The 27,936-nt window shown below is 38.2% G+C and overlaps 1 protein-coding gene across 1 annotated transcript; it reads right to left on the reverse strand.

Annotated features, from left to right (window-relative positions):
- Positions 1–9,195: 9,195 nt before the first annotated feature.
- Positions 9,196–24,286, reverse strand: LOC132366777 (zinc finger protein 706-like). The gene is made up of 2 exons (XM_059924340.1): positions 24,089–24,286; positions 9,196–9,402 (listed from the first exon to the last, which is right to left on the reverse strand). Exons 1-2 carry the CDS (start codon positions 24,284–24,286, stop codon positions 9,196–9,198), a joined length of 405 nt encoding a protein of 134 aa, XP_059780323.1.
- Positions 24,287–27,936: the final 3,650 nt, after the last annotated feature.

The raw sequence follows: 27,936 nt of genomic DNA on the forward strand, positions 1-27,936 counted from the left end.
CCCACCAAGTTTCATTACCTGTCACAAAACTGATGATTGACTGATTATTCCTCTTCCTATATTTCTCTCTTCTACTTTAAATAACATTGAAGGGTCTTACATACTTAAAAAAGTAATGCATGTGCAGAAAAGAGAAAAAAAGAAAGAAAAAACAAAGAAAACAAAAAAGTAATGCATGTTAATTGAAAACAGTTTGGAAAATGTAAAAAATTTCAAAAAATGAAGAAAAAAAACTACACCCATAATTACAACACCCACACATCTCTGACACTTGGTGTATATATGTAGTCCCATAAATAAATGGTTATTAAAAACTTGAGATCAGGTGAAACATACTGCTTGTAGCCTGCTTTCTTTCACTTAGAAATATATCATTAACATTTTCTTTGTCCCTAGTCTTTTAAATGTGACCTTAAAAATAACTGTATATTATTACATTATTAACTAGACCATAATTTAACCAACCTTCTATTGTTTAAATTCAAGTTTTTTTCCAGTGTTTTGCTATTACAAAGGTAGTAAAACTGTGCACTAGTTAAGAGCATAGGCTTTGACACTGAACACATATGGCTTAAAGTCTACTTCCATGGCTTATTGGCTGTGTGCTCTTGAGAAATTATTGAACAAATTATTGAAGTTTCAGTTTCCTGATCTATAAAAGGACTATAATAATAGTACCTATTGTAAGGATTACAGATAAAGTACTTAACATGGTACCCTGAAAGTAATTACTGCTCAATAAATGTAAGCCATTATAACAATAATTAAAGCATATGTTGTTAAACGACTGTATTTTCAATTTTTTGAAAAAAAAATTTTAAACACTTTTCTAATCAATATAGCTATTTACTGTTCTGTTTACCAGCTAGTCTGATTGCCATTTGGGCCCTGCGTATAACCTTTGATTCAGTCTTAAATTTCATTAGTTTCTTGGACCCAAAGAGGTAACTCTTATTTTTCTTTCTTTCTTTTTTTATTGAGTGTGGTCTGAAGGTGACTGACAGCGGTGGCTAAATTAGGCATGCTGCGAATTTACCTCCAAAATTTAGTTAGCACATCAGCAGAGAGGTAGCTCTTGACAATGGGTTTTTCTTTGCTCACTCAGACCATTAGGAATCCGTATTTCCAAACTATTTAATTGATTTTTTTCTGAAAATTCCAAATCACAAATCACATAAACAGTGTTAATCTGTTAAAATATGTCAAAAAGAATTTAGGACTAAACACGACAAATGGGTACAAACTCCTGCTCTGCCCACCGCATAGTTCCTCTCCACCACTTTTTTGTAGGGAGTGAAAGAAGAGAAGGCTGAGCAAAGTTCACCAGCACTGAGGAGGAATGGAGTTCCTGAATTCCGTTCTGCCTAAAACAAGAGCCCCTTCATCCTACACTCGCCTCTGGCACACCCCCAGCCGCTCACAGACTACAAACTGCACCAGGTTTCTAACCTTAACAGATCCTTTTGCTCCTTTGTCAAGAAAGAATTATTCTGACTTCCTTTGTAGTAAGCTGAGTTCTCATTCACCTCTTGGTCACTTTTTTTCTTATCACTGAAAATTCTTCAGGGTTCCTACATGTGAACTATTTGAATCAGAACTTTTGGATAGTTTTTTTTGGACAAAAACAGGAGCAACCAGACACCCTTCCTACTCCACCTCCACCCCCTTGGGAAAAAACTCTTTTATGGATTGTGGGTTATCTACTGTGATCTCTTCCTGCTGGGTTCCTAGCGTGCCAACTAGAAAAACTACAGGTACTATGTTTACACAGCCTTCATTTCTATTTACAAAATCTCTCTGTGGAGTTGCGAAGTTGGGGTTTTTTTTCTTTCTTTTCCTTTTTTTCATGGCTGAACCTGTCGATCCAACTGTAACCATCAGCCAGTGAACACTAAGGTCTGAAGCCAGTTTCTGATGGGGGAAGTGGGAGGGGTACCCATCAAACTGGTTTGACTGCCTGAAGATAGCTGGTTACCCCAGTTTTAGCAAAAAATGGAACATACAAAATAACCTCAGCCTTTGGATTTCCCAATGTGGAAATTGAATTTAAGGGCTGTGAACAACTACCAATACACTTTTTTTGGACTATTTTAGGACTGCCTTGTAGACAGAGCTCTAGAGAGCTGCATTGTTCTTACCAACAGCACAGACTCTATTATACCCTCTCCCCTGAATCCATTCAGTTTAAGTGCTGGCATTTAGCTTCCTGATTTAGTAGAAATCAAAAGAAGGAGTATCCTTAAATAAATATTCTCACTCTAGTTCCCTAAAGAATTCATTTCAAATAATGAGGAAAAGAGAGTTTAATTCTATTTGGGGCCCATTTTGTATATTCTTATTTAATTCCTCTGAGTCTCATTTTCTTTATCTGTTAAACAGGACTAATAATACCTATAAATAGGATTATTCCAAAGATCAAGTGAGGAAAGGATTACCACTAGATATAGTAATCACTTTTAAAAGAAAGTTTTAACATTTATAACATAATAAACAAATAATTGGAAAACCAATTTTTCTTTGAGAATCACACAAACTTTATAACTTAGTTTCTTTCTTAACCAATGGAGCATGGGCAATAAACACCTTCCTCCTTGGGAAGATATGAACAATTCTTATCTTCAAGGTCACTTTTAATTGCCCCTTCTTTTCACGTCCACAGAATGCTGCTTATGCTTCTTATCAACCCTCACCTTTTTCTGTCTGAGTTTTAATTACTTGTTTACCAATCTCTTTCCTCCACAAGACTGAACATTCTTTGAGTCTTTTCCCCCTTACAACATCTGGCATGGTGTCTTGGATGTAGTACATTTTCCGTAAAAGTCTGTGTTGAAATGAAAGAAGTTGAACATAGAACCTGTTGTAGGACCTGTTTCCCATTGACAGTCATATCCTGATTGGAGCCCTTTTTTGTTCTCTGTCAATGGAAAATGGACCAGAGGAGGGAGTACAGCTACCATCAGAATAAGTTGGAGAGGGAAAGGGTTTCAAGAAAGAAGGAAGATTATGGACTTCCCTGGTGGCACAGTGGTTAAGAATCTGCCTGCCAATGCAGGGGAAACAGGTTCGAGCCCTGGTCCAGGAAGATCCCACATGCTGCAGAGCAACTAAGCCTGTGCACCACAACTACTGAGCCTCTACTCTAGAGCCTGCGAGCCACAACTACTGAGCCCACGTGCCACAACTACTGAAGCCTGCGTGTCTAGAGCCCATGCTCCGCAACAAGAAAAGCCACCGCAATGAGAAGCCCGAGCACCACAAAGAGTAGCCCCTGCTCGCTGCAACTAGAGAAAGCCCACACACAGCAACGAAGACCCAACACAGCCGAAAATGAAAGAAAGGAAGGAAGAAAGAAAGAAAGAAAGGAGGTTAAATTGTTAAATGCAGATAGGTAGGGAAGGATGAGGGCTGATCAAAGTCCATTGGTTTTCCTGGTTGTTAGGGGTGACCTTCAACAGAACTAGAACTGCCTCAGTTAAATGATAAGGAAAAGTCAGATTACTGTAGGCTTGAAAGTGAGTGGGTGGTGACAAATGGCTGGAAGACAGTATAGACCCTATTTCTGCTTCAGGGTTGAGCTCCAGTCCAGCATGACACATCTTTGACCTCCACAAGTCTACTCTCTAGCAAAGCCAGCCGTATCACAGCTTCCTCTTTACACATGGTGATTTCCTATCCGCAGGATTTTGTTCTAGGTCTTCCCATATGACCTGAGCGTCCAGTGTCAAGTACTCTGAAACTCAGAGATCTTTCCTCAATTGCTCTAGCTTAATATGTTCTGTTTTACTCTGAAGTCGGTAACATGTAAGCTTTCTGATGGCATTTAACACATTCGGCCTAGTATTAGAGTTAGGTAAATGTATCCCTTATTAGCCTGTAAGGGATAAATAGACTTTAACTAAAACTTCTTTTCATATTAAGATACTACCTATCCATATTAGATACTACCTAATGGGTGTATATAATTGTGTAGCTCCAGACAAGGAATTTTAAGTCAGAAAAATAAAATCAAGAGATTTTAGAGTTTCAATTTAATACAACAAGCATGTACTGAATGAATATCTTTTGTGTGCAAAACACTGTGCCCTCAAGGAGTTTAAGATCTAATGCATTAGTCAGCAAACTTTTTTTTAATAAATAGTCAGTAAATATCTTAGACTTTGCAGACCATATGGCCTCTGTCTCAACTATTCAACTCTGCCCCTGTAGTGAGAAAGCAACTATAGATACTACCTAAACCAATGAGAGTGGCTATGTTCCAGTAAAACTTTATTTATGAACCCTGAAATTTGGATTTCATAGAATTTTCACATGTCATGATACATTATACTTCTTTTGATTTTTTAAAAATGATCTAAAGATGTAAAAACCATTTTTTGCTTGTGGGCCATACAAAAACAGGTGGCAAACAAGATTTGGCCTGTGGGCCATGGTTTGCTGACCCCTGATCCAATGAATAAAGAGAGCCAAAACAAACAAACAAAAAATCCCTGTTCCATGAAATTTATACCCTAACAAATAAGTAATATACAACCATTTACAGACTGTAAGTAAATTCAGTGAAGAAAATAGAGTGACATGACAAAGAGTAGTTGGGTAGATGGGAGGGCTATTTTTGGAGACTGCGTTCAGAAGAAAATTCTCTTCAGAGGTATCATTTCAGTTGAGACCCTCAAGATGAGCCGGCAGTGTTAAATGCCAGTAGAAAAAGGATTCCAGGATTCCAGGTTAAGGAAAAATCAATTGCAAAGGCAAACGTGTCAAGAAATACATTGGAGAGGTGCAGGCAAGAGCCACATTACACAAAGCTATACGCCATTGTTAAGGGTTTGGATTTTATTTAAAAATCCAGTGAGAGATGTCTGCACAACTTTATGAGTTGTACACTTTAAAAAGTGAATTTTATGATATGTGAATTATCTCCCAATAAAAAATTATTTAATTGAAATAAAAATAAATTTTAAAAATAAATAAATAAAAATTAAAAAAAAAAAAAAAAAGAAATTGCATGAGAATCCAGTGGAGGTTTTAAGTAGGAACATGACATGACCTAATTTAGCTTTAAAAAGTTCCCTCTGGCTGACTGCAGCTTTCTTAAGTCACGTATCCTTACTGCCTTGCATTAAGGTTCCAAATGGGTCTGATCTCCCTAGTAATCTGTAAATACTGGAGTCATGGGATCAGTGTCCGATTTATCTTTATATTCCTCAGATTGTCAAGCCCAGCGCCTGACTCATGTTTTATGTTTAGAAAATATTTGCTAAATGCAATGATTAATAAAGGAAAAGCCACATCTCAATGATAAACATATTCTTTATGTTTTACATAATTTACACGTTCGGAATCAAGAAATCAGTGCCCAAATATATATTCAATATGGTTTATAATCAATTTCAAATATTATTGATATAAACACTCCAAGACAGTTCCATCCAGTCATGGGATTGTTTATAATATCTGATTTTATTTTTGTATATTTTGTACATTTTTCAAGTTTCCTACAAATGAACTTGTAATACTTTTATAATCAGAACAAGTGGCTCTTTTAAGCCCTTGAAATGTTCATCTCTTCTAAACTATACATAAAAGTGAATAAAAAAAAATTAAGATCATTAATTAAAAAAACAATTACACATAATCTAAGAATGATTCTTGCCCCAATCTCTGCAGGACTCTTCCTCACTCAGCTGAGGCCACTCACTCATTTGTTTATTTATCAAAATAGTATAGTCACACTCTCCAGAGGGACCCATTCACATAGAGTGCAGTGAAATGAACATTGTGAATTGTTAACACTTAGGCACTAAGCAGGTACTGGGGCAAGCAGTTTGTAAGCTCTAGAGGTAAAAGAGTAAACAAGGCAGTTCTCACATTGTATTATAATTAGAAGTGTAGTTATCTGTCTCCCCCAGTGAGATGTAAACCCTGGAGGCCAGGAATCATGCAGACTTTGCAGATCTGTAAATCATGCAGATTTCTGAAGGAGGTGATCACTAAGGAGTTTACCAAGCAGAGAAGGGATGGAGTCAAGGAAGAGGATTCCCATCAGAAAAAAACATATAGTAAGTGGGAAGGCAAGAGAGGATTGTGTTTAAGTTCTGTTTGCCTGGGAAAGAGAGGAGGAGTTAGGGAGTGGAGAGAAACCAGTCCTGGTGGGATTTATGAGTCACAAGAAAGAATTTAGACTTAATCCTAAAGGCCAGGAGAACAAATGAAGAGTTTTAAGGAAAGGAATGGCTTTATCAGATTTGTGCATTCCCAAACCAGACACTGGATTAGAGGCAGGATCTGACTGAAGGCAGGGAAACTTGTTTAGAAGATATAGCCTAAAACCAGGGGTTCATTACCTGGGGTCTATAGTAAGTTGAAGTTGGATAGGAAAAAAAAAAAATCTTTATTTTTACTGATCATTCATTGAAATTTAGGAATTCCTCCAGTTATAAATGTGGGCAATAAACCACAGTGCTATTAAATGTGTGACTTTGCAACCAACAGAAATCAGATATTTTCACAATACATTCCAGTTATTGCAGATATCACAGACGTTATTTATCCTCATTGCTACTGTGAAATTATAGTAGTTATTACATCCACTGGTAGAACTTATTATTAATGGATTAAAAAAAAATACAAATGTTGCACTTGTATTTTAGGTATTCTGATAACTTCACTGTAAGTTAATAGTTTCCTACTTTATACATTTTAAAATATAACTCTTGGGACTTCCCTGGTGGTGCAGTGGTTAAGAATCCGCCTGCCAATGCTAGGGGACACAGGTTCAAGCCCTGGTTCGGGAAGATCTCACATGCCGCGGAGCAACTAAGCCCGTGAGCCACACTACTGAGCCTGAGTGCCACAACTACTGAAGCCCGCGTGCCAGAAGCCACTACAATGAGAAGCCCACACACCACAAAGAAGAGTGGCCCCTGCTCTCCGCAGCTAGAGAAAGCCTGCACACAGCAACGAAGACCCAACACAGCCAAAAATAAATAAATAAATATTTTTAAAAGTAAAAAATAAAAATATTAATCTTGAGAAGTGTTCATTGGCTTTTCCAGATGGACAAAGTGAGCTGTGGCACAAAAAAAGGTTTCAAATCCCTGCTCAGGCTCTAGTTCTACTGAAATACCTGTGACTAAAGCACCAGGCTCCTCTCCCTAACCTTGACCTACTTGCCCAATCTCTTCTGCTTTAAAAGCTTGTTCTTTTCTCCACCCTCAAACTAACTCCCTTCAGGCCTCACCTCAGGATTCCCTACACCTACCCTACCTCCCCACTCAGGTGTCCTTTCTATATAGTCTCATGACAGCCTGTTTTTACCCCAAACATATCCCTTACCACATGGACCCAGCATCCCACAATTTAACTTAAGTTTTTTGTTTTTTTTTAAATTAATTAATTAATGTATTTATTTATTTACTTTTGGCTGTGTTGGGTCTTCATTTCTGTGTGAGGGCTTTCTGTAGTTGTGGCGAGCGGGGGCCACCCTTCATCGCGGTGCGCGGGCCTCTCACTATCGTGGCCTCTCTTGTTGCGGAGCACAGGCTCCAGACGCGCAGGCTCAGTAGTTGTGGCTCACGGGCCCAGTTGCTCCGCGGCATGTGGGATCTTCCCAGAAGAGGCCTCGAACCCATGTCCCCTGCATTAGCAGGCAAATTCTCAACCACTGCGCCACCAGGGAAGCCCAACACTTAAGTATTTTAAATATCACAAGTGGCCATGAATCTCCAGGACAGGTAGTAATTTGTCAGTCTGCTGAGGCATGAAATAGGATTGCTACAGCTGAGGAGTTGCTGAGCCAGTCAGGAGCCTGACCACCCAGGGTCCACATTGCTACATGATGCTATTTAATGTGCACAACAAAGCTCTAAGTGAAGTCATATTATTCTCATTTTATAGATAAAGAGTTTGATGAAATCACAAATTAGAGTAAAACTAGAGGATCTGGAGATTTTCAAAGGTCTTTAGTCCATTTTAGACTATTTTTTCTGACTCGACATAAGGAGGTGAGCTCCCTGAAGGCAAGAAATTTGTCTTTAATCTTGGCACCCCCAGGGCACATACTGGGCCTGACAATAGTAGGTGCTCAATAAATGGCTTCCTGATTAATGAAATTCATAAGAATTCTGCCTTCCCTCACAAAAAGGGAATTTCCTGGAGGTCATGGCCTCCATCTCCATCCCGCTGAATTCCCAGCTTCTAGAAAAAGTACCTGTCTCATAAAAATTAAAAGTATTTATTGGGGCTTCCCTGGTGGCGCAGTGGTTGAGAATCTGCCTGCCAATGCAGGGGACACGGGTTCGAGCTCTGGTCTGGGAAGATCCCACATGCCGCGGAGCAACTGGGCCCGTGAGCCACAACTACTGAGCCTGCGCGTCTGGAGCCTGTGGTCCACAACAAGAGAAGCCGCGATAGTGAGAGGCCCATGCACCTCGATGAACAGTGGCCCCCGCTCGCCACAACTAGAGAAAGCCTTCACACAGAAACGAAGACCCAACAGAGCTAAAAATAATAAATAAATAAATAAATTTATTTATTTAAAAAAAAAGTATTTATTAATTGACTGTCTAATTTGTGTATGACACCTGACATACATTTTATTTTATTGAGGATTTTCTATAAATGTCTTTGATCATCAAAATAAGGTACAAAAATATAAATAAGACCAATTTTATAGATAATTAGTAATGCTTTTAAGTTTTCAACTTATCTGTTCTTTGGAATAACTTGAACATCAGTCTCCTGGATTATTATACAGGAAGCTTTTACTTATACTAGGAGGGAAATTTTGTTTTGTTTTGGCTATTGATCATCAGTACACATGCGACTGGTACACACAAGTGTACTTTTGTGTTGTTACTGCTGTTGTTGTGAAATCAAGGTACCACTTTATTAAATGAGTCAATTCACACAATATGAGCATCTATATAATTACAATTGCAAACAAATTTTTTACAACAAGGATGGACCGATTTTCAGATTTCCAAATCAGAGTAAACTGTACATTTACACAGAATTGTCTTTGCATGAAGCCCAAAAGGGAACAGCATAAAAATGAGTGTTTCTGTAGCCCCTTTATTTCTGCAGCCCCTTTATTTCTGCTGATCAGTGGTTTGTTAGAAAGGAGCTGCAGGTTTGTTACCTAAGGTCTGAGACAGTAGAAGAGTCAAAGGTGTCGCGAATTCACTGTAAACCACTTCATGCCTGAACATCAGCTAATTCTGGAGGAAGTGGAGTCTTAGGATACTTATTCTCAAAGTGCTGCTTGAAGGTCTTAGGGTCTGGCATTTGTGTCCTACAGACAGTGCAGGTATATACTAGGGCACCTTTGGCAGCAGCCTTTTGGTCATGTCCTTGCTTCTTTTGTCCAGCTTGCTTTTTGGCATTTTTCTGCTGAGACTGAATCTTCTGAGGCCAAGAGCCGTATCTTCCTACCTTGGCCTCCTCCCCGCCCTCACCTGCTCACGTGCCTGTGCCTCTGCCGGTCGAGCCAAGTGTACTTTTATATAATCATATTTTTCCTTAGGTTCAAACAGAGTAAAAATATCAGTAATAATATTTAATTTCTTAGTTTTTTCAGACATACTTCATCTTACAGAAACGACAAAAATTCAGGCAGAAATAAATATAATCAGGGGAAACTCTTAATGAAATCCTTTATCATATCAAACTGCAGCATTTACTGAGGCTTAAAATTTGTTCTTGAGAGGGATGAAATTTTATGGTAACATTAGGTCAAAGAAAAAAATGTACACGTTTTTCAATGTCTAGAATGTGTTAAGCATAAAAAGTGTCCTATCTCACAATGCTTCCTTCCTGAGGGATCCAGAAATAGACACATAAAAACCAAATGTGAAATGTACAAATTTCTACTTAGCTCCTTGCCCTTTCCCCTCATTAGCTTCAGTTGAGCTGAGCTTGCTCAGTCACTAATAACTAGGTGCCCCATGTATATTTAGAAGCCTCCTTGCAGAGGCATTTGTTTTTGCCTCTAAGTGTAGAGTTTCAGTAAGCATTTCAGTTAGCTGTTTCTTACATATCACAAAAACCCCAGTTTGTTAAATTAATCACTTTCACTTTTAAAAAATAATGAATTTTCATGTGGTGAGGGATGACAAATGGGAACATTTTACTGAATCCTAATATATCCTGCACCTACGCATAAGTGGTGTGACGAAAATCATCTCCCGGTCAGTGCTCTACCACACCTAAAAAGTCAACAGTGGGATTAGTCATTAAAGGTTTTCTTAGCATGCAAACATTTTAACTGTAAGTCCCTGTGTTAATTTGCTCTATGAATTCATTACTACTCATGTCATCTAGAGGAAATCATGGCCCTGAAAAAATGGCACACATACAGCTAATTTTCCTTTTTTTTTTTTTTTTTGGCTGTGCCGCACAGCATGCAGGTTCTTAGTTCCCTGACCAGGGATTGAATCCGTGCCCCCTGCAGTGAAAGCGTGAAGCCCTAACCACTGGACTGCCAGGAAATTCCCATAACAGCTAATTTTTTAATGGAGAGAAAGTCCTGCTAGAGAAAAAGACCCACCTCCTGATATACCAAAGTAGCCAGGAATGAATGCTTCACCATCTTTCTCTACAGCTAGTTTTGATCACAAGGAATAGCAACTTTGAGTTGGAAAATAGGTAAAGAAATTTAGCAAACAGTGTCAGTCAAACCTCATACGTATTTCTTGCTAAGTGATGATTCTAAAAGACAAATCCCAAAAATTCCCACCTACAGCACAAAAGAGGCAAAGATTTAGCTCAGATCCATAGTATAGTTTTATAAATAAATTAAGAAAACATTTCCTAAATTTCTGAGTTAGGGTAGCAGATCAGAGGCAGTTATTTCACTCTCTTTCCCAAATACCAACACAAATAAAGAAGCACAGAAAAAACAGACCACAGCATCAAAATTTTGGAAGCTGAAAACAAATAGACCACAGGTAACTGACTTAGATCCAAGAAACCTGAATCCCAAAACATCAGTAGGAAAACTGAAAACCAACTCAATTTACTCTACAGGATCTTTAAAAAACATGGGAAGTGGCAGCAACAAGAACTTCTGGAACTTGCATTTAGGAAGACTAGGATAAAAGCAGTTTGACCTCCCCTTTTCTGTGGGGAGCAATTGTTCTTCCTCAAACCAGGTGATAGATCAGACATTTATTCTCTAAGAAAGTAAAACTTAAGGTGTCTAGACTATGAAAGTGCCTGGTGCAGTGGAGGGGATAGATCTTGTACCCCAACAGGTGGACTTATCAATTTTATGCATATTGAATGCTTACTGCAGAGACCCCCACCCCTCCTCCCTCACTTAGTGCCCAGAATGCTAGCAAGAAGGCACTCATCCACCTGGCAGGAGATTAGACGTCTCTTTCCAGGTGAATCTAACCCAAGAGTTAAACTTGCCCAAGAAGTCACCCTAGAGTGAAGTGTAGTCGCTCAGCCCCATGTTCAGCACATCCAATGAGTTTTTAGTCCCTCATACTTAATCATGGGTAACATACAGACAAATACAAACAAACAAACAACAACAAAACCCACAATCTGGAGGAATTAAAGACTAGTCAGGGAAAAGGAAACTTTAAAAAGAAAAAAAATCATTAATATCTTTAGAGTTAATTTTTTAAAAATACAGCTTCCATGAAACAAGAGCAGGATGCCATGTAACAGGAATAAAAAAAAGTCCTTGGGAATTAAAAGCCTGATAGGAGAAAAAACAAAATTGAAACAAACAAACAAACAAAAACCTTAAAAGTTGGGTTAGAAGATAAACTTGAAGAAAGCATCCCTGAAAGTAGAACAGAAAGAGAGAGATACAGAGAGAGAGAGAGAGAGAGAGAGATGGATGCAAAATAGGAGAAAAAAGATAATAAAATGGCAGAAACAGAAAAAGTAGAACAAAGAAAATCATCAAAATTATTAAAGAAAAATTATGAAAATGTAAGGACTTGCATTTCCAGATTACAAGAACCCATGAAGTGCCAAGGAAAACAGATGAAGATAGATTCATAACAAGTCATTTGTGAAATTTCAGAACACCTGGACCAAGAAATGATTCCTATAGCTCTCAGGAAAAAACGTAAACAGGTTGATTACACACAAGGATAAAGAAAAGCAACAACTTTGGACTCCTCCACAGCAGCACTGGAAGCAAGAAGATACGCTTTCAAGAAACAAGAGAAATACATTCAAAATTCTGTACAAAATGATCTCCAACCTAAAATCCTATCCTCAGAAATTATCAATCAAGAATGAGAATTGAACATAGATATTTTCAGACATTCAAGATCTCAATGAGGGGACTTCCTGGTGGTGCAGTGGATAAGACTCTGCGCTCCCAATGCAGGGGGCCCAGGTTCGATCCCTGGTCAGGGAACTACATGCATGCTTCAACCCAGAGTTCACATGCCACAACTAAGGATCCGGCAAGCTGCAACTAAGGAGCCCACCTGCCACAACCAAGGATCCCACCTGCCACAACTAAGGAGCCCACCTGCCACAACTAAGGAGCCAGCAAGCCACAACTAAGGAGCCTACCTACCACAACTAAGGACCCCGCAAGCTGCAACTAAGACCTGTTGCAACCAAATAAATAAATAAATAAATAGGAAAAAAAGATCTCAATAGGACTTCCCTGGTGGTCCAGTGGTTAAGAATCCGCCTTCCAATGCAGGAGACGCAGGTATGATCCCTGGTCAGGGAACTAAGATCCCACATGCTGCGGGGCAAATAAGCCCACACACCGCCACTACTGAGCACATGAGCCACAACTACAGAGCCCTCGTGCCACAACTAGAGAGAAGCCCGCGCACTGCAATGAAGATCCCAAGCAACAAAGACATGATGCAGTCAACATAAATAAATAAATAAATATTTTTAAAAAAAATCTCAATTTATTTCCCATTTATCATTTCTTAAGATGCTACTGGAAGATATGCTTCACCAATATAGGAGAATAAACCAAGAAAGGGGAAGACGTAATACAGGGAGTAAGAGACCCAACATAGGGGAGAGGGAATCTCAGATGACAGCGGTGCCCCACACATGGGGGTAACCAGTCCAGGTAGGGCAGTATGACTCAAGAATCAGACACAGTCAGCACTGTCCTCACCAACATCCTCTGCCATTATACCCTCTTTTAGCCTGAGGATACCTGTGTGAGCTTGACCCAGATTCTTACCTGTGTTTGAATGTCTCTTTCCTGTATTGATGAAGGTCTACTCTCCTCTTCACCTGAGGACCATCATTCTACCCCAAAAGGATTCTGGCTTGACTTACTCCTAAGACCTAGAGGTAGGCCATAGGAGTTAAAAGTAGAAACTACAGAGCAGCCCTCCCTGTCTGACCAAACTTCAGCTGTGTGACCGGTATCTGGTCCACAACCCATCTGTGTCAGATGGGGGGAGTATATTAAGCTCTCTGTTTCCCAGGAGTTACTACAGATAGAGGAAGTCTCTTGTAAACCCTCAGAGGAGCTGAAGCCAGACTATGACCCAGAGACTCTGTTCAGCGTATTTTTTCCTGGTAGCCTTCAACAAGTGATGACAATATTGCCTTTTCCTTATACAACTAGGTTTGTTATCACTACTCTGGCTTTCAAAACTAAACAATATATTCTGTAGGGATAGATACACAAATGGTGGGGCTTTGGGGAAAGCAAATGAACGGTGGACACAAAATCAAAATGATAGTTGTCTCTGGGAAGAAACAGGGAGATGTGATGGGGAGGGCACACAGAGCACTGGTACTAGTAATGCTCTTTCTTCACCCAGGTAGTGGGTACACAGATTTATCATGATTATTCAAAGCTATGCATATGTGAGATTTATACACTATTCCATACAAATGAAATAGGCATTTTGATAAAAATTATAAGTTTTAACTGCATTTTACTAAAAGGTGCTTCTATTTTATTACCAACTTTGATTTCAGATCTTTTTTATTTTAAATTTTTTTTTTTTTTGGCCACACTGCACGGCAGGCGGGGATCTTAGTTCCCCAGCCAGGGATCAAACCCGTGCCCCCTGCAGTGGAAGCGTGGAGCCCTAACCACTGGACCGCCAGGGAAGTCCCCTGATTTCATATCTTAATCAAATTCAAAGTGTTCACAAAACTTCATCTCTCCTGGTACAATTATTTATTTCAAAAAAAAATTTAGAAAAAAAAACCCCTCATCTCTCCTGTACTCATGGAATATTCCATTCAAAAGGAAATCACATGAAATAATATTGCTGCTTTGTAGAAAACAGAGAGCAATTTCCGTTCAAATAGCATAATGGAGCGTGCTTTTGCACTGAGTAAATTTTCTTCGTCCCTGACTGGCAATAGACTTGGTTATTTATAAACATAAAAAAGTAGGAGTATTTTCTCAATGTTTATGATAACTCTATAAGCAGCTCTAATAAATATAGACTACATATTTTAGTAATAATATTTAATTAGGTAATTTAAAGTATATTAAAAATCAGAAGATCTAATGTTGCCACTAATTTACCAATCTCAAGTACTATTTACCCTTCTTAAAACACTGAAGAATATATAGTATTTGGATTTACTTGTTAAATCAATTTTGGCAATCTTAAGTGAATCTGCTTACCTTTGGTTTTGAGACTAGCTGATGAAATATAGTGACATTTTGATGCTCCTGTTTTGGATTTTGGTTTATTTTATTTTCAATCCCTGAATTATTGCTGAGGTCGGGTAAAGGAATTTTACACAGGTTCATAAAACACATTCAATATTTTTCTAGTCTAGCTAAATATAAGCTATATTTAAGAAAATTCTGATTTTCCCTCTGGATACATTGCCTCAGGCAAATGTCTACTTTTACCTATGCCCAGGGGTTGTCTAATTCATCACTCATTAAAACTGCAATTTAGGGGATTTCCCTGGCAGTCCAGTGGTTAAGACTCAGTGCTTCCACAGCAGGGGTGCGGGTTCGATCCCTGGTCAGGGAACTAAGATCCCACACGCTATGCTGCGTGGCCAAAAAAAACCCCCCAAAACTGCAATTTACCCTCTATCTGAAAATTTCTAAAATGTACTACAATTGCAAGCAATTGTCAATCTAAAACTAAAAATAAGTCATTTGTTCTAGTTATCAATAGCCTAAGTACTTTCCACGTAAAAGTCCTTACTATAAAAAGTGAGGTCTTGCTAATTAACTAATTAATTAAACAAAATTTTATTTAGTACCTACTATGTGCCAAGCACTGTACTAGGTCCGTCAGTACCAGTACAACACTGTACTGGGTACAGTAGATAAAACAGACAAAAATCTCTGACCATTAGAGCTTATATTCTAATGGAGGGACTGATGATAAAAAGTACAGGTACATTATACGGCATGTAATAAGGTAAGAGGAAACAAGGAGGAAAATATAGTGGGCAAGGAATGTGTATGTCATGGCAACTGTGATTTAAAACGGCATGGTTAAGGAAGACGTCACTGAGAAAGTGGTGTTGGATTAGAGTTAGGTGATGAGGACGTGGGACCTGAGGTTATCTGGGAGGAGAGCAATTTAGGCAGAGAGAACAGCAAGTACAAAGCCCTGAGATGGGTGTATGTTTGTGGATAAACAAGAAGGCCAGTGTGACTGGAGTGGAACGAGTGCAGGTTGCTGTAGAGGAGATCAGAAAATAAGGGGCCAGATCATGGATGGCCTTGCAGGCCATTGTGAGGAGTATGATGGGAAGCCATTGGAGGGTGGATGTTGTTGGCATTTTTTTGTTTATGTTGAACACATGAATGCCTTGTTTTATTATAATTAACTAGATTGCTAACGCAAAAAAATCATTACTTCAATTTTTTTGTTTTTACTTATTTATTTAAACATTTTTTTCTTCCAGTTTTATTGAGATATAATTGACATATAGCACTTGTATAAGTTTAAGATGTACGGCATAATGATTTGACTTACATACATAATGAAATGATTATCACAATAAGTTTAGTCAACATCCATCATCTGAAATAGATACAAAATTAAAGAAATAGGAAAAAAATTTTTTTTTCTTTGTGCTGAGAGGTTGGCATTTATTTTTAAAGAGTCCCTCTGGGGAGTTCCCTAGTGGTCTAGAGGTTAGGATTCTGTGCTTTCACTGCCGGGGCTCAGGTTCCTTCCCTGGTCAGGGAACTGAGATCCTGAAAGCCAAAATTGCAGCCAAAACTTAAAAAAAAAAAAAAGAGTCCCTCTGGCTGCAGGATTCACAATAGGCTGAAGGCAGGGCAAAAGCCAAAGTACGAAGGCCAGTTAGAAGAATCCAGGCAAGAGATGATGATGGCTTTGACCAGGGTAGCAGCAGTGGAAATGGTAAGAAGTGGTCAGATTCTGAATATATTTTGAAGATAGAGCTGATAGGTTTTAGATGTGGAATATGAAAAAAGAGAGGAGTTGAAGATAATTCTAAAGTGAGCTACTGGAGGAATTCAGTTGCCATTACTGAGATGGGGAAGGCCACATTCTATCATGCATATGAGCCTCTGAGTTTATAAATGTTATGAATTTATTTCTAAAAAATGTTTCATTAGTTATTAAAAAGCAACTTGAATTAGCATGTGACTTTTTTATTCCTGAGGATCTGGTAAATTAAAAAAAATTCACAATTGTTCTTTAAAAAAAAGCACTTCTTATATAATTGTTAAGTGCAACGTGCAATCTTTGCTCCAGTTGAGCTGCTTAAGTTTTTGTTCTCTCATTGTGGGTGTTGAAGTGCTGGTACTGTCTGTATAGCACTTTAATTGTAGGAATTATCTCTTAGCCTATCCATCTCCTGATTTTTAATTACCTCTAGAGAAAATTATACATAGAATTTCCACCATGACTACCCACTGTCCTACACTGGTAACTCCAAAGCCTGTTCATTATGATGTAAATGGGATGAGAATATGTCCTCCACTCCACTTCATAGGGTCTATTTCACAGTGGTGTCCATTTCTATTTTGACAGATAATCCAAATCTAAAAATGTACACTCTTTTCTTCGGTTTTTATTTCTTGAAAAGTAAAATTCTTTGTTTTCAGAGCATCACTCTTATTTTGACAATGATTACTGTGCCTGCATTTTATTCTGGTATTCTTTAATGGAAATGTATTGTTTATTTCTACAAAGTGAGTTTTGTTTTGCTTTTAAGATTCTAGAATTCTGCTTTTACTGTCATGCTAAATATTGCCTTGTTTTACATTCTTTTTTTTTAAAGTCCAGGTTGTTACCCGTGCTTCTAAATTTATTTATTTAATTAATTTATTTTTGGGTGTGTTGGGTCTTCGTTTCTGTGCGAGGGCTTTTCCTAGTTGCGGCAAGCGGGGGCCACTCTTCATCGCGGTGCGCGCGCCTCTCACTATCGCGGCCTCTCTTGCTGCGGAGCACAGGCTCCAGACGCGCAGGCTCAGTAGTTGTGGCTCACAGGCTTAGCTGCTCCGCGGCATGTGGGATCCTCCCAGACCAGGGCTCGAACCCGTGTTCCCTGCATTGGCAGGCAAATTCTCAACCACTGCGCCACCAGGGAAGTCCTTGTTTTACATTCTTTTTAACCTTAAAATTAATATGGAACCACATGTTAGAGTTGATTGGAAGCAATCCAACTCAACTTAATGTCTAATTAAGCAGGTACCCTGGCCATTTATTTTAACTGTTTCCAGCATCAAAGAGCCCACCACACCACATAGTGGTCCATTGCATTTTTGAAGAGCTCTAATTGCCAGAAAGTTCTTTTTCACAAGTAGTTAAAATTGGCCTTCCTATATCCTCTATTCGTAAATCCCTGGAACTACAAAAAGCACAACTGCCTTTGATTCAGACATCCAGAGTTATATTCTCAGGTCAGCCAATAACTAGCCATGTGAGGATAGGTCAGAATCATAACCACTCTGAGCCTCATTACACCATCTGATCTGTAAAATGAAAAGGAAGGGGTTGGATCTCTTCTAGCTCTTAAGTTCCTTCCAGTAGCTCTTCCATAGAATCTTATGATACCTGAGGGTAGCTGCCAAATTCCTCCTTAAATTTACTTTTTTTCCACCCTTAATGCCCTGAGTTCACTCCAAGATTCCTTGTACGACATGGTTTCTAGCTCCTTCACAATCCTTATTGCCCTTCCCTGGATACACTCCAGATTGTGGTGTACTGTAAATTAAGGAAGTGCATCTCAAGTTAGGAATCACTGATCTGATTCAGAGACCGCATCAAAGTAAAATCATATAGGTTTTTGATAAGTGGAGAAAAAGGGCTTTCAAATTTGTTTCTTTCCTTTCAACAGGAAGAACCATTTTATTAAGTCAGAAGACCCGGACTCTGGACACGGTACTGCCTCTATGATGTGACCTTACACCGGTCATCAATTCCTATATCTTGGTAACTGGTTTGTGAAAGGAAGTGGTTGGACCAAGGTTTCTTTCAGATTTCAAAGTTTCTGATTCTATGAATTTCCTACTGTTCCCAGTCTCTTCTCTGATAATTTCAATTTAAAATTGTAAGAAATTGTGGAGAAGGGAAGCATAGGTAAACTAGTGTGCATCTGGGTGTTAGTCTGTTGCTATAATTGGGAATTTTCATTTATTCATTCATTCATTATTTATTTATTTATTGGCCTCGCCGCACTTTATGTGGGATCTTAGTTCCCCACCAGGGACTGAACCCGTGCCCCCTGCAATGGAAGCCTGGTATCTTAAGCACTGGACCGCCAGGGAAGTCCCTCATTCATCTTTTTTTTTTTTTTTTTAATATTCATTTATTTATTTGGTTGCGCTGGGTCTTAGTTGAAGCAGGCGGGCTCCTTAGTTGTGGCATGCACGTGGGATCTAGTTCCCTGAGCAGGGATAGAACCCAGGCCCCCTGCTTGGGAGTGCGGAGTCTTAACCACTGTGCCACCAGGGAAGTTCCTCATCTTTTTTTTAAAAGACAATTCTTTTTAGAGCAGTTTTAGGTTTACAATAAAATTGAGAGAAAGATACAGAGATTTCCCATATACCCCTTACCCCACACGTGCATAGCCTCTCCTATTATCAGTATCACTCACTAGATGGTACATTTTTTACCACGGATGAACCTACATTGACACATCATAATCACCTAAAGTCCATAGTTTACCTTAGGGTCCAATCTTGGTTTTGAACAGTCTATGGATTTGGACAAAAGTATAATATCATTATAATATCATATAGATCATATAAAGTGTTTTCACTGCCCTAAAATCGGTAATTTTTTTAAAGAAAACAAAAGAAAACAAAATTTTGTATATTTTGATACATGCCATGTGTAGCATGTATCAATACTTCATTCATTTCACAACCTGTCTTAGTCACATTGGGGTGCTATAGCAAAATACACTGGGTGGCTTAAACAATAGACACTTATTTCTCATAGTTCTGGAGAATGTGAAGTCCAAGATTAAGGTGCTAGAAGATTTGGTTCTTGGTGGGGGCCCTCTTCCTGGCTAGCAGTCAGCCACATTTAGTGAAAAGAGGATGCTCTAGTGTCTCTGTTTCCTTGGAAGGGCACTAATCCCATCATGGGGGCTTCACTCTCATGGCCTCATCTAAACCTAATTACCTCCCAAAGGCCTCACTTTCTAATAAAATCACGTTGGGGGTAAGAGCTTCAACATATGAATTTGAGGGCTGGGGACACAAACATTCAGTCCATAACACGATCCAGTAATATTCCATTGTGCGGAAATACCACATTTTGTTTATCCATTCATTAGCTGACAGGCATTTGGATTGTTTCCACTTTTTGGCTATTATGAATAATGCTGCTATGAACACTTGTGTACAAGTTTTGTGTGGACACATGATTTCAGTTCTCTTGGGTACATACATAGGCATGGAATTGCTAGCTCATATAATAACTCTATGTTTAACCACTCAAGGAACTTACAATCTGATTTCTCAAATGGCTGCACCATTTTACAATCGTACCAACAATATATTAAGACTGTGATTTCTCCAAATCTTCACCAACACTTATTATTGTCTGTCTTTTTTATTATAACTATCCATCCTAGTGGGTGTGAAGTGGTATCTCATTGTGGTTTTGATTTGTATTTCCCTAATGAGTAATGATGTTGAGTGTCTTTTCATGTGCTTATTGGTCATTTGTATATCTTCTTTAGAGAAATGTCTATGTGAATCCTTTGCCCATTCTTTTTTTTTTTTTTTTTTGGTATTATCAATCCATAGTCACAGGTAACAGAGAGTGCGTGGTTTTTTGTTTTTGTTTTTGTTTTTTTTCTATTTATTTATTTATGGCTGTGTTGGGTCTTCGTTTCTGTGCGAGGGCTTTCTCTAGCTGTGGCAAGCGGGGGGCCACGCTTCATTGCGGTGCACGGGCCTCTCACTATCGCAGCCTCTCTTGTTGCGGAGCACAGGCTCCAGACGCGCAGGCTCAGTAATTGTGGCTCATGGGCCCAGTTGCTCCATGGCATGTGGGATCTTCACAGACCAGGGCTCGAACCCGTGTCCCCTGCATTGGCAGGCAGATTCTCAACCACTGCGCCACCAGGGAAGCCCTGCCCATTCTTAACTGGGTTATTTGTCTTTTTGTTATTGAGTGTAAGAGCTCTTTATATATTCTGGATACAAATCCCTTATCAAATATGATTTACAAATATTTTCTCCCATTCTTTGGGTTGTCTTTTTATTTTCTTGATAGTCTTTTGAAGTATACAATTTTTTAAATAAAAAGCAATGATAAATTGCTTTTTAGAAAAGCCTTTGGAGATCTGGATCCAGAATAATGTTTTCCTACACATAATAAAAGTTTCATAGAATTATATAGCAGGTAGAAAAGTAATTCGGGGGTGTATTATAAGAAGAAAAAGAGAACCTAATTGATAATTAAAAGGAAAAATATTTTGATGGGTAGGAAATTAAACTTCACATAGTTAATATATAAGAATAAAGGCTCTGTAATATATTTTGATTTCTTTTCATATGTGTAAATGCACATAAAGCAGATTGCAAGACGTTATTTTACAAACACAAGCCAGAGAAAAAATCTGTGCTTACCCCTAAACCTACTAAGTGGAACTGAAGCAAAACCAGAGTTGATTACTCAGGTTAATGGGTTGGTGTCTATAAATGACAAATGGCTATATTAAAGAAGTTATTAACTTTATGTACTGAACTATTTCTAACGATATTTTAATTAACAAAAGTTGCTCTTGAAATAAACCTCTCTGGTTAATTTCTCCTCTCTCTCTGGAATCTTTGGTAGTTAAAGAAACTAAATTCAATATACATGTGAAACTTTTGCAACAGTTCGTGCAGAGCATTCAACCGTAACAGCTTATAAATTCTTAACTTAAAGAAAATGGGCATGAGAAACTATGAACCACTACTGTAGTCACTCCTGCTCAGACTTCTCTGATGTACTTTGGGTTATTCATTCCCTTCTTGTAAATACATTTTACCATGGTTTAAAGAAACACAGAGACACTGCAAGACACAGAAGGAATGAATAAGGAATTCAGGTAGGCAAGTGAGGTTTAAACAACAGGGGATCTGGTGAAGGTAAAGTTGGAAGTAGTCTCTTCAATGTGTGTCAGTAACACAGGAAAGAAGAAAGGAAATATGGAGTCAGAAACCTAGTCAAGCATTCTAGTCAAAAGAGTTCAGAACTTACGCAGAGTTTAAGTAACAGATACAGGCACAAACAATATGCAGCATCTTGATAGCTGGGAACTTTTATATGCTTCCTGTTAAGGAAAGAATTAAGTTCTCAAACCTGGTCTGAGTCTGCAATGGAGGTCAGTGGAGTACTTGGCTGAAAGGAAGAGAATAGCAGCTTTTGACATAAACTATTCCTGACAAGACATTGAGGGCTGGGTACCTGGGAGAGTTTCTAAAAATTTTAGAGTTTCTAAAAAATTTGGAGCCATGTATATTCTCCAAAGGGTTCTCTAACTTTGCTAGAAAATTTGGGATGTGGTGATGAAAGCATTTTACTAGCATTTGGGGAAAATCAGTGTTACCAACTGGCACTAACATTCATTAGTACAGTTAGAATGATTTGTCTGTAAATAATTAATAAAACCCATTCACACTGTGAATAATACTCAAACAATAAGGAAATTTATTATGTCATATAACTAGGAAGTTCAGAGGTAGGGCAAGGTTGATAGATGCCGTTGCATAACAATGTCATGAAGGATCCAAGGCTCTTCCAACCTTTACTCTGTCATCCTTCTGACAGAGCTTCATCCTTCAAGTAACAGCTTCATCCTCGGGCAAGAGAAAGATGATAGCAAAAGTTCTTGGCATCACAACCCAGACATGCCAATATCCAGAGAAAGAAGACCACTCTTAGGAGTGAGGAAGTATATAAGAACCCTGGCACAAGTGGTCACACACCTAATTTGGAACCAATTACTGACAAAGGAATAGAATAACCATGATTGGTTTAGACTGGTCATCTAGGATGGATTAAATGTCAGAGTTAACTATTTATACTAAGATTTTGCTTTTGTTGGGATTTCCTCAGTTTCCCCTTAAATTGTAAATTATTATAAGTTATAATTATTGACTGCTATCACTAATACTACTACCTAATACTAATACTAATACTAATACTACTACCTAATCTTTTTGCTCATCTGCTTTGGTAAAGAACTTTTTTATTCTCCCAAGCCATGACCCATAACTGAGGTACTACTGTCCTGCGATGACCTAGAAGGAAACAGATATCTGAGTACTTGGCTTGTAAACCAAACTTATAAAGTGATGAAAAATGTCTGGGAGAGAAATGAATTCACATTAACTATGGCATACACGTGTGAAACAGTTTAATCACATGTAAGTCAGTATGATTAAGGTTTAGAATTAATGGTATAAATATTTATTATTGAACTCAAGGGAGCAGGGGGTACGAGAGGGGACATTGTAACCTGTCTTAATTCCAGAAAGACAGGTAGTTAAATTATACAATGACACTTATCTAGCATCACAATAAAGACTACAAGGACCAAGCAATTAGGCGGTGATGAGTAGCAATTTCAGGTGAAGAGTCACAGTGTACCTGTCCAGCAGCAGTCCTGGGTGAACTACGCCACAGATGCAACAGGGGAGGGCGTATACCTTTCACTCTTAAAGGAAGTGAAGAGGTTAAAGAAGTTCAAGTCCCACCAAAGATCACTATTTCCAGGCACCTAAACTCACTAGCAGTTTTGTGTCTTTCATTCCTGGCAGGCCAAACAAAGGAGTCCACAGAGCTGTGAACTATTAAATAGTGCAAAATTCCTGAATGAAAGCACCCAAAAGAATTTGTTAAAGTGAGATTATTTTTTACATGTGTTAAAGGGAAAAATCTCTGAAATTCTAAAGTGCAAGAAAAATACAATGAAATATAAGGACCCATTTTTTTTCCCCTTGATAACTCTGATTTCATTAGATAACTATTGATACTTATAGCAGTGGTATTCAAACTTTTCTGATTATGATGCACAGTAAGAAATACATTTTACATGGTGACCAATACCCACACACCACTTTATATTTTCTAAAACTGAAACAAAAACTCACAGAACCATAGTTAAACTTTCTAAGTACATGCCAATCCTATTCCATTTCGTTTAAAAACAAGTGCTGATTGACACTCACTAAATTGATTCCATAACCTACTAATGGGTCTGACCTGCAGTTTGAAAACCATTGTTCTAAGGTAAAGGGATAAGGAACCCCTGATTCCTTAAAACAAATCACCTCTCTGTTCCTCCACAACAGGCAGTGGGGGGAAGGACACCACTGGTGCACAATGGTGAGACATGGGTAAGCTGCTGAACTCCCAATTCTTGTTCCCCCTTTTAGCCTCTGGTCTAAAGTAGACAGAGCTCTTCTCTGAATTCTCTGTGGCCTAGTTAATTTAAATAAGATTTTACCAGAGGCTGAGGGATGATAAGAGGGAAATGAACAACATGAGTAACATGAGCCTGGAAGATCTTTTGTTAAGATAAGACTCATTCATCTTCAGCTTTGGTGCCTAGGCCTGGCTGCCTCCAAGAGGCAAAGGTCACCTTTTCCTTTCCTTCCAGGAGGGACTTGAAATGAATTCTCAAGTAAACAACTGAGTAACTCCCAGCCAAATACCTGCAGTTCCCCCTCCTGGCCATCTAGTCTCTGGTTTCCTGTTTCAGTTCCCACCTCTCCTCTGATGCTTTGCACAGTAAAGGCCAGCTCCTTAGTGGAGGCCCTCACCCCCAACCTCAGGAGCGTGACCTTGCCCTGTGGCTTTATCCTTCTGAGACGATAATGCAACAGCTTAACATTCTTGGAAGAGATGTACATTAAGTCTTTTTGTGAGTCCCCAGAGGACTGATTAAAATAAATATCTTCAAACTTCCCGGAAAGTGGGTAAGTTTACCCTAACCCTTTTCAAAGAAGACTATGATAAGCTCAGGTGGAATAGACACATGATTAGAACAGCAAAAACACCATGCCTCTCAATTTTAACTTTTTTTTTTTTTCCTTCCTGAGAGTACAGGCTTTGGAGTCAGGTGTGAAGTCCAGCTCACCATACCTTAAAGGACAAGTTTCTTGTTTTCTTTGAATCCCAGTTTACTCATCCATAAGATGGACCTAAGTAGTTCTCACTGCACAAGTTGGTAAAAAAGGATTAAGTGAGCTAATTAGAAAATATGTATGATTCAGTTAGCTAATGATCAGTACATGGTAGCTGCTGCTTATTTTAGGCCAGTTGGATATAGACTAAGAAAACAAACATTGTAAACTCCTTGCCTAAGAAAAAAAAAATATTAGGCTGCCTGATATTTCCTGGTCTGATGTTTTCTTTGGGGAAGCGCTAGATATGCTTGTATCTAGAGGGGTACTGCTATATATATATTCTGGTCTGCTGTCTCCTGCTATAACAGAAATCTGATTGTAGGTGCAGTGGATATGTGGAATCTAAAAAAAGGGGTACAAATGAACTTATTTACAAAACAGAAGTAGAATCACAGATATAGAAAACAAACTTATGGTTACCAGGGGATAAGGGGGGGGGGATAAATTGTGAGATTAGGATTGACATATACATACTACTATATATAAAATAGATGACTAATAAGAACCTGCTGTATAACACTGGGAACTCTACTCAATACTCTGTAATGGCCTATATGGGAAAAGCATCTAAAAAAAAAAAAGAAAGAGTGGATATACGTATATAAATACATATATGTATTCATTTTGCTGTACACCTGAAACTAACACAACATTTGTAAATCAACTATACTCCATAAACATTAAAAAAAAAAGACAAAAGGGCAAATACAGACTTTCATATGTTTCCTTCCATTCCTACTATGCCCAATTTAGTGCCTCAGGTAGCTGAGACCACTGCAAGAGGTCTTGTGCCTTCCGTCCATCTCCCTCCTATCAAATTTGTGATGCCAGATGGATTTCCTAAAGCAGAGTTCTGATTGTCTCACTTTATTGCTCAATAAATGATGGATCCCCACAACCTACCAAAGGAACTCTGAACCGTATTATTTTGGTATCTGGCATACTACAATGTTTGAAGTAAGAGGCTCTAACTTGCTTTTGTTTTGTGAAATAAAATTCTTATTTTATTTTATGCAAGAAAAGAAAAATTTAAGCATAAAAAATTTTCTCTGCCCTTTGGCCTCCTCCCTTCCCTCTACTGTATATTGTGTGTCTGCATCATGCAGTGGCCAAACCTCCCCCATCAGCAGAAATACCTGCTCAACCATAAAGGGCAACATTCCCCTGGCATCAACAAGATGACTCCTTAAAAGATAACATTCCTTCTTGCTCTTGTAAGGGGTCACAATGACCCACCACTTTGTACTTGCAGATCTGGGTTATGTAAACTGTCAGTAATACATCATTTAATGTATGCCCTCTGTCTCAAAAAAAAACTTACACAACTGCGTTTTGATCTCTAATGGGTAGAACAGTTCTCGGAGCTCTCTGAGAGGCTCTTCCTGGGTTATAATCCTCAATTTGGCTCAAATAAAATTTTCCATTTCTTTCTTAGATCGACTGATTAATTTTTCATTGACAATTTTTTTTTTAAACATTAATCCATTTTTGTTGTTGAAGTCAGTTTGCCTTTTTTATATTTGAAAAGTTTTATTTCTTAAACTGGATGGTAGGTATATGTGCTTTGTTTTTATTATTATTGTTGTGGTAAAATATACATAACAAAAAAATTTACCATTAGTGACATGTAATGTATTCACAATTTATACAGCCATCACCACTATCTAGTTCCTGAATATTTTCATCATCCAGAAAGGAAATCCTGTACCCATTAAACAGTCACTCCTTGTTTCCCTCTCCCCCCACCTCCCACCCTAGGGAACCACTAATCTGTTTTATGTCTTTAAGGATTTGCCAACTCTGGTTATTTCAATAAATGGAATCATATAATATTTGGCCTTTTGTGTCTCGATTCTTTCACTTAGGATAATGTTTACAAGATTCCTCTATGTTGTAGCATGCACCTTTTTTTTTTTTTTTTTGCGGAATAATGTTGTACTGTATGGTTATACCATCTTTTGTTTCTCCATTTATCTGTTGATGGACATGTGGGTTATTTCCACCTTCCGGCTACTGTGAGTAGTGCTGCTATGAATATTTGTGAGCAAGTTTTTGCTTGTACACTTGTTTTCTTTTGATTCTCTGTATACAAGATCATGTCATCTGTGAATATGGTTTTACTCTTCCTTTCCAATCTGAATTCCATTTGTTTCTTTCTCTTGCTTAATTTCCCTGCTAGAACCTCTAGCATAATGTTGAGTAGAAGTAGCAAGAGTGGACATCCTTGTCTTATTTCTGATCTTAGGGGAAATTCATACAGTCTTTTACCATTAAGTATACTGTTGGCTACAGGCTTTTCATGGGTGCTCTTACCAGGTTGAGGAAGTTTCCTTCTATTACTAGTTTGTTAAGTGTTTCTATCATGAAAAGGTGTTGGATTTTTGTCAATGCTTTTTCTCCTTCTATTGAGATGATCATGTGGTTTTTGCTTTTTTTTTTCTTGAAGTATAGTTGATTTACAATATTGTGTTAGTTTCAGGTATACAGCAAAGTGATTCAGTTATACATAAATATATGTAGAGATCTACATTCTTTTTTTAATTCTTTTCCATTATAGTCTTTTTTTTATAAGATATTGAATATAGTTCCCTGTGCTATACAGTAGGACCTTGTTGTTTATCCATTCTATATATAATAGTTTGCATCTGCTAATCCCATACTCTCGATCCATCCCTCCCCCCCACCCCCCTGCAACCACAAGTCTGTTCTCTATGTCTGTGAGTCTGTTTCTGTTTTACAGATGAGTTCATTTGTGTCATAGTTTAGATTCCATATATAAGTGATATCATATGGTATCTGTCTTTTTCTTTCTGACTTACTTTGCTTAGTATGATAATCTCTAGGTCCATCCACGTTACTGCAAATGGCATTATTTCATTCTTTTTTACAGCTGAGTAATATTCCATTGTATATAAATGCCACATCTTCTTTATCCATTCATCTGTTGATGGACACTTAGGTTGTTTCCATGTCTTGGCTATTGTAAATAGTGCTGCCATGAACATTGGGGGTACATGTAACTTTTCCAATTAGAACTTTCATCTTTTCTGGGTATATACCCAGGAGTGGGATTGCTGGATCGTATGGCAACTCTATTTTTAATTTTTTAAGAAAACTCCATACTGTTTTCCTTAGTGGCTGCACCAATTTACACTCCCACCAACAATGTAGGAGGCTTCCCTTTTCTCTGCACTCTCTCCAGCATTTATTATTTGTAGACTTTTTGATGATAGCCATTCTGACTGGTATGAGGTGATACCTCATTACAGTTTTGATTTGCTTTTCTCTAATAACTAGTGATGTCAAGCATCTTTTCATGTGACTCTTGGACATCTGTATGTCTTCTTTGGAGAAATGTCTATTTAGGCCTTCTG

Source organism: Balaenoptera ricei, chromosome 5, assembly GCF_028023285.1.
Source record: "Balaenoptera ricei isolate mBalRic1 chromosome 5, mBalRic1.hap2, whole genome shotgun sequence".
NCBI lineage: Eukaryota > Metazoa > Chordata > Mammalia > Artiodactyla > Balaenopteridae > Balaenoptera > Balaenoptera ricei.